Source organism: Haliaeetus leucocephalus, unplaced genomic scaffold (genome assembly GCF_000737465.1).
Source record: "Haliaeetus leucocephalus isolate CR32 unplaced genomic scaffold, Haliaeetus_leucocephalus-4.0 Scaffold321, whole genome shotgun sequence".
Lineage (NCBI taxonomy): Eukaryota > Metazoa > Chordata > Aves > Accipitriformes > Accipitridae > Haliaeetus > Haliaeetus leucocephalus.
In genome coordinates this window covers 10,394-24,558 of record NW_010972757.1, presented here as the reverse complement: position 1 = coordinate 24,558, position 14,165 = coordinate 10,394, and the positions used below count along the sequence as shown (strand labels likewise).

Below are 14,165 nucleotides of genomic sequence, written 5' to 3'. Positions count from 1 at the left end.
AGTGAAGCGCTGGAAGCTGTTTCCCAGAGAATATGCAAAGGCTTGATCCTGGAAAGTGATGAAGAAATGTTTACATAAAGAGCTGAATAACCTGGTCTGACCCTGCTTTGTGCAGGACATTGGTCAAGACACCTGCCAAGGTCCCTTCCAGCATGAATGAATGATGCTGTCCTTCCCTCCCCTTCATGTCTTCCAATGAGGGAAAGCTCTCAGGTTCTCCCTGGCCACAGAAGTCATTCACATCAGGTGCTGGGCTGCTTTGCAAGTGACCCCAAACAGCCCTGACCACATTCTTTGCTTCCATTTTACTTCCCTGAAACTACAAGTGCTCCTGTTTTACTATCATAGCACCATCCAAAAAGAACAGACTACCCTGCTAATCTTTTCCCCATTGGCCATGCATTACTTGTTTTGTAGCCTCTTCTGGTGTTTTTGAGAGGGTTCCTGTGGCATTTTGCACCTTGGTAGGCAACTCCATGAAGTGCATCGTTCTCTTTCATCACCTGCAGTGTCCTGTAATTCTCCATATTCATCCACTGCTTGAGGCAGTGGCCCACAGTCCTTACATGTTGAGGTGGTGTATTTTCAGCCCAGAGGGCTCTTGAGACACTTGTGGATTTGGCCAAAGAAACCTCCAGAAGTTTTACAAGGCAAAGGGGACAAGGTTTGCACTGGCTCAGAATAACCCCATGCATTGGGACAGGCTGTGACATGACTGGCTGAGGAGTTGCCTGGGGGGAAGGGCGTGGGGGTTATGATGGATGCCATGTGAGCCAGTGGGTTTCCCATTCCTAAGGAGGATGGGGAAACTGGAGAAAGTCCTTCAATAATCCTTCACGTGTTTGTGTGATTTCCCTAGGAGTCTCAGTATCTACCCCAAAAAGCATTAACCTGCCCAAATGTAAATATCTGCAACGTAGCAGTCTACATCTGTGTCAGCCCCCCTGGGTAATGCCAGTGGAATCAGTGTCTGCCATATAAGGCATGATAGCCCATCCTCAGGGACACATCCAAAGCACTTCAGATGAAGGGTGGTCTTGCAAAAGGTTGCCCTTTATTTTGCCCAGGTGGCCTGGACACTGCTGGTTTTCCTCTCCAGAGCCTGGCAGAGGCTGGATCTGATTCTCAGGACAGATGCCTTTCCAGGAAGCCACAGGCATGGGGGTGGCTCACCTGGTTCTTACTGACACTTCACTCAGCACCCATTTTGATAGAGTTGGTACTTTTGTGTGACTACTCTTTCTGCACAGATGATCATAAAAAGGCAACCATTTCATAAGAGGTGGTCGTCAAGGCCCTTTTGTGGCCAAGAAAGCTTCTCATGAGCTCTGGAGGGAGCGAGGAAGCTTATAAAAAGCACCAGGAAGATCCAAAATGCTCAAGACCTCTCCTGAAGAGTGAGTGGTGCTGAACATGAGCAATTGGCCATGTGTAGGTCTGCAAGAGAGGGTTGAGGAATGTTAGTGAGAAACAAGGGTATTGCTAATGGCTGTAGCAAATCCTTACAAGCATGGCTGAAAACAGAACTGGAAGGCAGCTGATGTCGGTGTGTGGAGGTTGAGGAAGAGGATTGTCCTGGGAAGATGGCAGGAAGGCAGGCCCCTCCTGGGCAAATGCGGGCTGATATAGACATTTCCATGTAGTGTGCACGGAGAGATCCATGTAGGTGTATCAGTGAGTGAGTTAAAGGCAGGGAAAAGACTTGAGCTATCGGGGCGGGGGTCATGCTGAAGTGAAACAGGTTGAGTTTGTAATTTGAGGCAACAGCAGAAGAAGGAGGATGTGCAGTTCAGCACTGGGATGTGGTGCTAAATAGAGGATTCTAGCAAGTCTAGGCCTTGGAAATCTTGGGTGTAAATGAGCATTAGCAAGGCTTTAAAAGAAAAGGGATGGCTTGTGGGGAGCTCACAGGCATTGGCAAATCCTCAGAAAACCCCAGCTTGGTGTTGGAAGCAAGGAAGCAGGCACAGGCACAGGACAGTGTAGCTGTGGTGGAGATGGCCGAGGGCCTTGGTGGGGCTTTGACACCCCAACAGAGCAGAGACCCTTGTTCTCTTGGCTATGGCTTCTGTCTCTTCCAATGAGCCCCACTAGCGGACATGAGGTCCTTACAGCTCCAGTGCTGTGTTGCCTCCTCAGCCACCCTCCACAGAACCTGCAAGGTGTTGTACTGCTGACCTGTACCTGGCAGCATCACACACTCCCACTTCACATTGCCCCCAGGAAGAGCCCTGATCATCCCAAGAGGAAATGGTGCCCCGTCCCAAAGGGATGGGGGTCAGGGCTTGGCCATCCAGCTTGCTGAAGCACATCAAGGGCTTTCACAGTGACCACCACATTTAAATTTCCTCATGTACCCAGTGCCTCAACTTCCTGCTTCACCAACCCCCAGGGACAGGAACTTTGTCTGCTCATTCCCTGTGTGGTCTCTTCAGTGACGGACTTCAGCAGGGCCTGCTAACACCCTCACAAACCTGGAGGTTTGCTTCTGACTTGGACTTCTCTAGAGGCTTGGTCAGTCTCTAAGGATCTGCAGTTCAGGAACTCGGCACCAGAGGGCTCATTAGCATGCAAAACAGCCCAAGGAGCCAAGCCTGGGCATAATTTGCCTTTAGTCTTGTGGTAGGCTGACCCTGGCTGGGTGCCAGGTGCCCACCAAAGCCACTCTATCACTCCCCCTCCTCAGCTGGACAGGGGAGAGAAAATATAAGAAAAGGCCTGTGGGTCATGATAAGGACAGTTTAATAAAGTGAAAGCAAAGGTCACACGCGAAAGCGAAGAAAAACAAATGATGTTATTCTCTACTTACCATCAGCAGGTGTTGTCTGGCCACTTCCTGGGAAGCAGGGCTTCCATACGTGTAGTGGTTGCTCCAGAAGACAAAAACGCCCCCCTTCCATCTCCCTTTACTCAGCTTTTATAACTGAGTCATATGGTATGGAATATGTTTGGTTAGTTCGGGTCAGCTGTCCTGGTTATGTCCCCTCCCAAGATCTTGCCCTGCCCCAGCCTGCCATTGAGGGGGGCAAAAATGTTGGAGAGACAGCCTTGATGCTGTGCCAGCACTGCTCAGCAGTAGCCAAAGCACTGGTGTGTTATCGACACCTTTCTAGCTACCAATGCAGAGCACAGTGCTACGAGGGCTGCTATGGGGAGAATTAACTCCATCTCAGCCAGACCCAATACAAGTCTTCAATTTTTCTGTGGTGAATTAGAGAGATTTCAGGAGTGTAGTCAAAGTGAGAAGATGTCAAAGCAAAGAGACCAAGTGAATAAAATGCTTGATTTTGAATAGCCAATTCTGCATTCATCCCAATGTATTTGGGTTACAGGAATGTCTTCAAGTAAAGTCTGCACCACCTAGACCCATGTGGCTGGATTGGCAGAGCCACCCCCCAGCAGGGGCAATCCCCATCTCCCAGGCTGAGGCACGCAGTCAAGATGCAAACGTCTGCAGTGCCACATTCTTAGAGGTCTCCAGGCAGAACAAGACCAATATTTTATGACCCACTGAGGCTGAACCATCAATCCCAGTTCCACCCATCTCTTTATCCATCCATCCATCTATCCCTCCGGCCATCCTTCCAGATGTCCTGTATGCAATAATATAATAAAAGACACCCACTGATCATCCACCCTCATCCAGAAATCCAGCCCTTTCATCCTAGAAAGCCATGAGGTTGGTCTCTCATGATCCACCCTGGACAAATCCATGCTGGCCATGCCCAGTCACCTTCCTCTTCATCTTCCCAGAAATATCATCCAGGAGGACATGCTCAGGGACACACTGCTCTCCTATAGGAGGTTAAACAGCCTTTTGTTCCCCTGGTCATCCTCTGGCCTGTGTTGGAAGAGAGCTGTCAACTTTTTTGGAAGCCATCAGGGACTTGTCCTGATCTCCAGGATCTGTCAAAAGTGATGCAGAGTGAGCCTCGCTACAAAATTGGCTTGCTCCCTCTCCAGCCTTGGATGATTTCCCTCTGCTCCCAGGGGCTGTTCAAGGCTGACATTCCTCAAGTAACCTCTGACTTGATCCCCACTCACTGCTGGTTGTTTTCCTCCAGGGTCCTGTCACCAGTCACAAAGGCCTGGCAGAAGTCACAGCCAAAGAAGTCATTCAGTTCCTCAGCCTTACCTGCTCCTACACTTAGGAAGCTCAGCAGCAGGCCCACATGATCCCTGTCTATTCTTTTACGGTTAATGAACCAGTATCAGCTCATCTTGCTGCCTCTATCCTCCCCTGCATCTCTCAAGGCAATGGGACCTTTGGCTTTGGCATCATCCCTACATCCTGGGACAAGGTTTCTACATTCTGTCGGCAGCTTTCCCTGCTTCCACCTCCTGCCTGCTGCCTTTTTGCCCTGGAGCTCAGTCAGTTCACACAAGCAGCCTCCGGAGATGGTTGCTTCTCTTCAAGGGTATTTGGGGAGATCATTCTTGTGCTTGGAAGAGGCTGTCCTGTAAGGCCTATCAGATTTCCCATGCTGCTTCACCCTTCAGAGCTGCTTCCCATGGCACCACTTGTCTCAGTCTCCTGAGTGTGTCAAAGTCTTCTCCTCTGGAGTCCCAGGTCTGTGCTCTGCTGCTGGCCTTACTCACTGCCTTTTGGTTTCTCATCCCCCACTAATTCATGGCCATGACAGCCAAGACTGACACTGAATATCATCACATCCCTAACCAGCTGTTCCTTGTTGGCCAGGATCAGGTCCAGGTGAGAATCACCCTTGGTGGCCCACCTGGCAGCTGTCTGAAGAAGTTGTCCCAATAGCCTTCAGGCTGTTGGCACCCTGTTGCTTGGCCTTGCCAGGGAATGCCAGGGCACTTAAGTTCACCACAGGAACCTGCTCATGAACCTGGAGACTTCCTGGGGTTGCTGACAAAAGACCTTTTCTGTTTCCTCTTCCTGAGCAAGCAGTTTGTAACTGCAAACACAAGGTCACTCTTGCTGACTCCTGCTCTGATCCTAAATGACAAAAGCTAGTCCAACCTGTTGTCTGTCACAGAGAGGACCCCCACAAATCCAAGGTTCCCCTTCATACAGGGGGCATAGTCCTCATCCTCCCTGCTGCTCCCTGGGCAGAGCCTGTATCCCTCCATTGCAGCACCACAGCTCAGCAAGCTGTCCCACCACGTCTCGTTTAATCCCAAACCATCACAGTTCTGTGACAAGCCATGGGTCTCCAGCTCCTCCTGGCAGTGCACATTTGGGCCACAGCATCTCAGCTGTGGCAGTGTACTGGACCACAGACTTCTCACAGGGAAACCTGAACACTGGTCCTGACCAGAAAAATATTGAACATCGAGTTCTTAGGGCTGTCCTACACCGTGCTGCATGTACAGCACGGCCATCAAACCTATGCTATTCTGCACAGATCCCTTGGCCACAGGACAACCTCAGCAGCATGTTGTCACACAAGAGCCTGCAGGCAGGTCCCACTCTGTACTGGACATTACATCTCCTGCGTGGCCTTGCCTGTATCTAACTGTGCAGCAAGATGTTCTCATGAAAACATCATTTCTGTTTGACTATTGAGACGATGAGTAGACTTGTTCCTTGTAAGAAAATCCTACAGTAGCTTGAATGACCAAAACAGGAGACTGTCTTCTACGGATGGGGTCTGCATGCTTTGCTGCATTTGGGCCGAAGGCCTGTTCAATGCTACACCACCTGGGGTTCCCACCATCTAAAGGGACCAAAGATGATCTGCATGATTCTCTCCTTACAGTGTTAACGATGATGAACATAATTTTAAAAGGTAGCTCACAGTGTCCGAATCCCTTTCTTACTGGGGTAATAACAGACCAGCACCTCCTAGAGAAAAAACCACTCTCAGCACCCTTGGATGCAGCCCCTATGGTTCCCATGGACTGGTAAGGGTGTAGTTTGCTTGAGTAACCCCAGGCTTGATCCCCATCCACTGCTGGTTGTTCTCCTCCAGAGTCCTGCCTCACAGCTCAAAGGCCTGGGAGACCTGGCTGGTATTAAGCGAGGCTGTGACGTAGAGTACCTCAGATCTACCTACACCTATGCTTCCTCATTTCAGCAGTGGTCCTACCTTATGTGTTCTTCTTCTTTAACACTTCCTGAAGTCCCAAAAGTTCATCTTGGTGCCCTTGAATTCCTTTCTGAGTTTCTACTGAGTTTTGATATGGACCATTGCTGTGCTTGAAGGATGCTGTCCTTGAAGACAAGATGTATCCAGGAACACTCTGAAAATTCTTGGTCTTTTCATTGATTGTATCATCAAGGGAGTGAGTAAAAACCCCTGTGCAACTTTGCTTCATGTTCATGCAATGCCTGCAGCTCTTGGGTGGGGAAGGAATAGACCTTGCCTCTCTGATGGCATCTGATGATTGATGCCTCTGACTGATGGCATCAGTCAAGGGCACACAGGCACCAAATCGCACTCTCTGCGATGCCGTCTGGAGTGTCTGTGATGTACCAGCCTGAATGGGAATTGCTTTCCTGTAGGTCCTGTGAGGTCCATGCCAGCCAAGGCATCTGGTGCAGCTCTGTGGCCCTGGATTTGGACATTAAATAGAGTACCTGCCCTGAATTCTGTTAGGCCATGTGGGGACGAACATGGGACACATGCCATTATAGTCAGTGGAGGTATAGTAAATTCAGCTGATGGAAAAGAGGGAGACCCAGCTCTCCCTATGGTACATGACTGCAATTGTTCATATGAATACCTGTATAAACTGCCATGAAGATAAGGAGTACGAAAAGGTTCTTTTGGCCTTTATTTGGGCATAAGCTGTCATGTCACTTGGCCAAAGGAATTTCCCACCAGGCTCATACATGATTCCCAAGATGTTGCCCTGCCTCTATGAACTTCTCCATTACAGTTTGCTGTTACCTACATGTATCTTGGACCACCTCTGGCAACTCAAATGTCAACAGGTATTTGCATCTGAACACCTGACTCCTGCCTTCCATCTCCATTAATTCAGAAGGGACCTGAGACAAGGAGCTCCCATGCAGGTGCCTATTTTGTGCACACCTGAAGAGAGTCAAGAGGAATCCCACCTCCTGTGGCTTTGTGGTGTGCATGGGAGGGAGCTGAGTCTCCTTCAAATGCCATGAATAGAAACGCAGGATGAAACGCCACCATTGACCGATGGATCCCTTCCCTCAGCGGGTGTAAAGGAGATCCCTGCCTTTCACTGTCTGAGTATCCTGTCTAAAAAATAACACGAAAAAAGTGGTACATTAAAAGTAACTCTGAGAGAAGGATTATATTTCTGGAAAGAAAAAAAGGTGGCATGTAGCTGTAACTTTGTCACTGAGCGGAAAGTTTTATTTCAGGAAAGAAATGGCTCTCCCTAGATGGGGAAAGGATCATCAGTGATTGCCTCAGCCTGTTTCCCAGCAGGTTCCCTTGGAGCCCCAGGGACACCTGGAGGCAGCCCAGAGGGGGCAGAGAAAGTGCTGCCTTGGGCTGGTCCTCTGCTGCTGAGCTGGGCTGGGCTCCTGGGATGGAGGGAGCTCATGGCAAGCAGGCAGCACTGCAGAGAGACAGCTCTGCCCAGGAGCAGCTCCTCTGCAAAGCGCAGCAGGGCTGAGGGCACTGCCTGCAGGCACCGAGGGGAGAGAAGTGAGGCAGAGAGAGAAGTTAAAGGCAGCCTGGGGTGGGAGGACAGAGAAGAGCTGACTTGGAGGAAAATCTTCACAGCCCTTAACAGGGTAAGTCTCTAGCTGCAGGGCAATGCAGCTGTGGTTCCTGGAATGATCTCCTAAAGCTGGCACATCCCACACCCTATGGGATCTGTCAGGAGGACTCTCACAGTTTGTGCAGTGTAGAGAAAAAGGACGTGCTTTGGAGCACAGCTTCCCTGCTGCACCCTCAGAGGGACAGGGCATGTCAGCTGCCTTCACCCGGGGATGGCTGCAGAGTGTGAAGGTGGGTGTGCAGCCAGGGGTGCCCAGGGCTGTCCTTCTGAGCAGGGTCCCTGCACCGTGGGGGGCTGTGTGCTGGGGCAGGGACTCTGCCACCGGTCAGGGTAAGTACTCAGCCTGCCTGGGGAACTGTAACAGCAGAGTGGGGAGAAGCTGTGGGTGGAAGAAACAACTTGCAGCAGGGCAGGGTCCTTCTGCTGACAAGAGGGTGCTGTGTGGGTCAGGGCAGCTCACAGCTCCAGATCACCCCCAGGACATTTCCAAGGGCACTTTTCAAGGGGAAGGTCGAAGCAGGGATTGCTGTAAAGTTAAGGAGCTTTCCTGAGTCTGTGTTTTCTGTGTCTTAGTTTTCAGGAATTTTCAGGAGAAATGCAGAAGGATTTGTCATGCTTGAACAAGTCCCTGAGACTCCTGAGCTGTAACTTGGAGTGATCAGTAAGTCTGAGAGGAGCCTCCTGAAGTAGAGCACAGGGACTGAGAACAACTGCCTGGCTGTGCTGGTGTCTGGGAGGTGGCATGCACAGCTGGATAAGGGTACCTCTTTCCTGAGACTTCAGCTGCCTCTCCCCTTGCCTCTCTGAGCCAGACCGTCACTGTGTTTTTCCTTGTTTCTCCACTTGTCTGTGTTATTGCTATTGTTATCTTGTTCTTGCTGTCTGTTTCTCTGGGGTGGGAGTTTCAGCTGCAGAGTCACACACTGAACTTGTGGGTCCTCCCATGCAGCTGTGTCCATGGGAACAAGGTTACAGGTGTCCAAGCTCTCCTCCAAGCTGTGGGGCTGTGGGCAATGCAGCCTGTGTCATTCCCTAGGAAATGAGCTGACTCTCCCTTCCTGAGATACCATCATCAGGACAATTGGCTATTTTCTTGGGGTGTCCTTCCAAGCTGTGAGCTGCCCTCCAGGATGCAGGTCTGTCCCATAGCATCTTGGTGTTTCTGAATGCCCCATGGAGAAGCACAGAGACAGCAAGACTGAGGAAATGCTGCTGGGTTTGTGAAATGAACCATGTGTGTCCTTGGCAAGAGGTGGGGTGCAGAGACCTTGAGAAAGGGGGAGACACTTGGTGTTGGACAGTGGGTCTCTCTGCTCTCAGTAGTGCCTGGAGTCTTTTCAGGCTAACACAGGGGTGTGAATACACTCCATCTCAGAAAGGTGCGAGCTCAGGGTAGCTGGCAACAAGACAGAGTGACAGATCAGCTCCCCTTTCTCTGCACTAAGCCACAGGCAATCCGCTTGCCTCGCAGGACTCGCTCTGTTCTCACTGAGTGCAGCACAAATGATGAGGGTTTCTGAAATCCAAGAAAATCACCAGGTGAGATAGTGGAGAGCTCTACCCCCTCCAACCTCTCTCTCAAACACTCTTTTGATTGTGGTTTCTTAGCCCTGGGAGTGCAGATGTAGAGAAACACTTTTACGTTAGGAGCAGTTTCATCTGACCAATTCAAACACCAGGACTGACCCCCCCTCAACAGACATGATTCCCAGAAACCCACTGCTGCAAAGCAGGGCTGACTCCTTGGCAGCCAATGGGCAGAGGTCCTGCTCCTCACGAGACACGCAGCCAGCACCAACCAGAGCTCCATCCACAGAGCTGAACAGAGATCTCATTGAAATGGAAACAATGCGGTGAACATGTATTATGAGAAATGGCTTTGATTTTGGTCAGAGAATAATGCCCTAACTTGTCACTGCCCTTGCCTCCTTGTTCAGTGCTCCACACCCAGAGGCAGCAGATGTCCAACAGCAGCTCCATCACCCAGTTCCTCCTCCTGGCATTTGCAGACACGCGGGAGCTGCAGCTCTTGCACTTCTGGCTCTTCCTGGGCATCTACCTGGCTGCCCTCCTGGCCAACGGCCTCATCATCACCGCCGTAGCCTGTGACCACCGCCTCCACACCCCCATGTACTTCTTCCTCCTCAACCTCGCCCTTCTTGACCTTGGCTCCATCTCCACCACTGTCCCCAAAGCCATGGCCAACTCCCTGTGGGACACCAGGGCCATCTCCTATGCAGGATGTGCTGCACAGGTCTTTCTGTTTGTCTTTTTGATGTCAGCAGAGTATTTTCTTCTCACTGTCATGGCCTACGACCGCTACGTTGCCATCTGCAAACCCCTGCACTACGGGACCCTCCTGGGCAGCAGAGCTTGTGTCCACATGGCAGCAGCTGCCTGGGGCAGTGGGTTTCTCCATGCTGTGCTGCACACTGCCAATACATTTTCACTACCCCTCTGCCAAGGCAATGCTGTGGACCAGTTCTTCTGTGAAATCCCCCAGATCCTCAAGCTCTCCTGCTCAGATGCCTACCTCAGGGAAGTTGGGGTACTTGTAGTTAGTGTCTCTTTTGTATTTGGGTGTTTTGTTTTCATTGTGCTGTCCTATGGGCAGATCTTCAGGGCTGTGCTGAGGATCCCCTCTGAGCAGGGACAGCACAAAGCCTTTTCCACCTGCCTCCCTCACCTGGCTGTGGTCTCCTTGTTTGTAAGCACTGGCATGTTTGCCTACCTGAAGCCCCCCTCCATCTCCTCCCCATCCCTGGACCTGCTGGTGGCAGTTCTGTACTCGGTGGTGCCTCCAGCCTTGAACCCCCTCATCTACAGCATGAGAAACCATGAGATCAAGGATGCCCTGAGTAAACTAATCACTGGATGCTTTTCAGAAGGAATAAAGTATCTGTTGTCTTTTTCATAGGACTCATATCTCATTACAGACCCAACCTGTCTTCTGGTTTCTTTTACGGTGATTTGGGGTTTTGAGTGTGGTTTTTATTTGCTGTTTTTGCTTTGTTTTACTTATCTGAATGCTTTCCACAAAGAAATGTCTTCATTACTCCAGTTTCTAATTCACAATATATCCAGCTTTTGTGTGCCCCGTAGGCTGTGCAAATCAGGAGCCGTAACCTCTGTGTGTTTAAACAAAATAAAGGGCCCTGCAGTGACTTGTTTTTCTGAGATCCTTCCTCCAAGACCTTCTCTGCAGCTGCAGGGAGCAGTGCCTGTGTGCAGAGGGGAAGAAGAAAAGAGTCCCAGCACAGCAGCACTGCCAGGGAGCACCAGCGCTTGGTCTTTCCCCAGCTGCTCTCTTCCCACTTCCATGCTTTCCTTCTGAACCCTTTGGTTGGTGGAAGGCCTGAGTGCTCTTCAAGCTTGGTTAGAGTCCTGCTGTGTGGCAGGCCTGTGACCGCAGGCAAGGACAGGCAATGGGCACTTGTGTGACAGAGCTGGCCTCCATAGCAGCATTTCCATCATACAAGGGGATCTCCTCAGGCCTTGTGCCACAGATGCCCCCCAGCCCTGGGGCTCAGCCCTCTCCACCCCCGAGGAGCTGCTGTGCCCTTCAGAGGGTCTGGGGCTGTGGGGTGAGTGCCCAGAGCTCTGCCGCAGCCTGTGGTGGGCACTGCTGTGGGGCCATGCCAGACTGGGCTGCACTGGGGAGAGGGCAGGGGAGGTGGGAATAGTTTAGGGGGAGCTGGGCTGGGCTGGAAAGTGCCCAGGAGAGAAAAATATCTGTGTAGAGGTTGCAATGTGTGGCCATGCAGGGCAAGGACTGACACCAGGGGTTCGTGGTGCAGTGACGGGGCTTGTGGAAAACAGTGAAGACATGCAGGTACAGAGGAAAGGAGGAGGCCGGTTTGTTCCCCCGGTGCCATGGACAGACGCGCAATGTGGCTCAGTGTCTTTGTCACCCCCAGCATCTCTCATTAGCCATTTTCAGCACTTGCTGGTCACCCCATATTTAAGGGTGAGATTTGCTGGGAGGCCACCTCCACCTTCCTCCTGGGCCAAGGGCTGCTTTTGGGGAACAGACAGCCCTGCCCAGCCTCGCTCCTTCCCCAGACCCTGGCAGACCCTGGAGCAGAGCTGTCTGCAAAGCTCCACATGGGTCAAGGCTGTGGCAGGGCAGGGGTCGGGTGCTGGGGAAGCTGCAAAAGTAGGAGTGTTGTGGGGGAACTGTGATCTGAAGGCTGCCATTGGGATCACAATGGGGGGAGCTTTCCCCATCTATGACTGTACCCTTTCCTGTGCTGTGCCTGCAGAGTGGGGCTGTGGGACCGTGTTTGGGCAGTGGGGCTGGGCCAGCACAAGGAGAGGTGCCACAAAGCAGCTGCCAGGAGGTGTCAGCAAGGACAGTTACAAAGCAGGAATTTCTATATATTGCATTTCTTGTGGAAGCATGAGTGTAGGAAAAGAAAAACTCACCTGGAGATGCTGGTGGCAAAGGAAGTCAAAAGCAAACAGAAGACCTTTGGTCACTTCTGAGAGACCAAGGCTGAACAAGGGAAATGCAGGGCTGCTGCTGAATGGGGAAGGTGATTTAAGAAGAGCAGACACAGCTGGGGCTGAAGGAATGAATGCCTGCTGTGCCTGAGTCTTTCCTGAAATGGTCTCCAGGCCCCTGTGCTCAGGGAAAGGCTTCAAGGAAGAGGAGAGCATGCATTGGCATGAAAGTCAGGAAATCCTGCAAGGACAGATGCCAGTTCCTGTCCCTGCAGGGGACTAACCCTGGCAATGGCAAGGGTGGTGTGTTGCTTGGCTGGAAGGAGGCGTTTTGGAAAGGTCTTGGTGGACAGCGAGATGGACAGGACAGAGCTGTGTGCCTTGGAAGCAAGGACAGGAGGACCCTGGGCTATAAGAACAGGATCACGGCCAGGTGACTGAGGGAAGGGATTATACCAAACACTGTGTCCAGATTTCAGATCCCAGTACAGGAAAGATGTCAGCAAGCTGGAGCCAGTTTAGCAAAGGGCCCCCATAATGGTCCGAGGCAGGAACACTTTACCTGTGAGGAGAGGCTGAGGGAGCTGGGTTTGTCCAGCCTGGAGAAAGGAAGATCTTGGGTGAAACATGTAGCAGCATTGCAGTGTTCCCAGGAAGACTGAGTCAGGCTCGTGTCCATGGTACGAGACACAAGGACAAGAGGCAATGAGCTGAAAGAAGGGGGTTGGTGTACATATAGAGAAAAGCATTTCCAACATGAGGATAGTCAAATGCTGGAAGCTGTTTCCCAGGGAGTTTGTGTGGGCTCTATCCCAGAAAGCGACCAAGGCGTCTTTGGCTAAAGCCCTGAGTTATCTGGTCTAGCCCTGCTTTGAGCAGCAGGTTTTTTCCAGAAACCTCCTGAGGTCCCTTCCATCCTGAAAGATGCTGTCCTTCCTTCCCCTTCATGTTTTCAAATGAGGGGAAGCTCTCAGCTTCTCCCTGCCCACAGAAGTAATTCACATCAGGTGCAGGTCTGATTGATATGTGCCCCCATACATACAGCCCTGACCATAGCAAGAATCCTTCAGTACGCATTAGTGTGATTTCCCCAGGACTATCAGTATCTATTAAAAAAAAAAAAAAAGAGAATGAAAACCAAGTCATTCATCTTCCAAAACATAAATATATGCAACACAGTATTCTGCATCTATGGTAGCAGACTTGAAGTAGTGGAAGGGGTAGCGGGGCATCCTGCTGAAGTGAAATAAGTTAAGTTTTGATTTTGAGGTGGCAGAAGGAGGACATGTATTTCAGGGCTGGCATACAGAGAGAAATAGAAGATTCAAGCAAGTGTGGGGCTGTGATAGTTTGGGTGCGAGAAGAGCATGATGAGGGTATTGGAAGAAGGCAGGCAGGTGGTGGGGAACTCACAGGCCTTGACCAATCCTTGCTTAACCACAGCTCTGTGTTTGAAGCAACAGCCAGTAAGGACAGAAGGGCATCAGTATGGCTTGGGAGATCCTAGGGTCCAAGTGTGGTGGGGTAAAGGGAACGTAGCTAAAGTCTGCCGGGAAATCAGCACAGGCATAGGACAGTGTAGGACAGCCTGCAATGGGGATGATCAAGGGCATTGCAGCAGGTGAGACTACCACCAGCCAACACAATTGAGATCCTTATCTTCTCCACCCTGGCTGCTGTCTCTTCTACTGAGGCCCATGAGAAGACACCAGGTTCTTACAGCCCCAGAGCATTGTTGCCTCCTCACCCACCCGCTGTGGATCCTGTCCTGCACTCAGCATTACACACCCCCACATCTCACTGCTCCTTGGAAGAGCCCCAAGCATCGTAGGAGGTAACAGATCCCCTTTCCCAGAGGATGGGGGTCAGCGCTTGACTGTCGTGTTTGGTGAAACACATCAAGGGTTTTCCCAGCTACATTCCACGCTTGGTTTTCCACCTCTAAGCCATGCCTCTGACTTCCTACTTCACCAGCTCCCAGGGATCGTCCCTTTTCTGGTCATTCCCTCCATGGCCTTTTCAGGGATGGCCCTCACTGGGGCCCACTA

General features: G+C 51.2%; 1 protein-coding gene across 1 annotated transcript; it reads left to right on the top strand.

Annotated features, from left to right (window-relative positions):
• Nucleotides 1-9,634: 9,634 nt before the first annotated feature.
• LOC104834227 (olfactory receptor 14A16-like) lies at nucleotides 9,635-10,591 on the top strand. Its single transcript, XM_010571397.1, has one exon. It carries the CDS (start codon nucleotides 9,635-9,637, stop codon nucleotides 10,589-10,591), a length of 957 nt encoding a protein of 318 aa, XP_010569699.1.
• The last annotated feature ends 3,574 nt before the right edge of the window (nucleotides 10,592-14,165 follow it).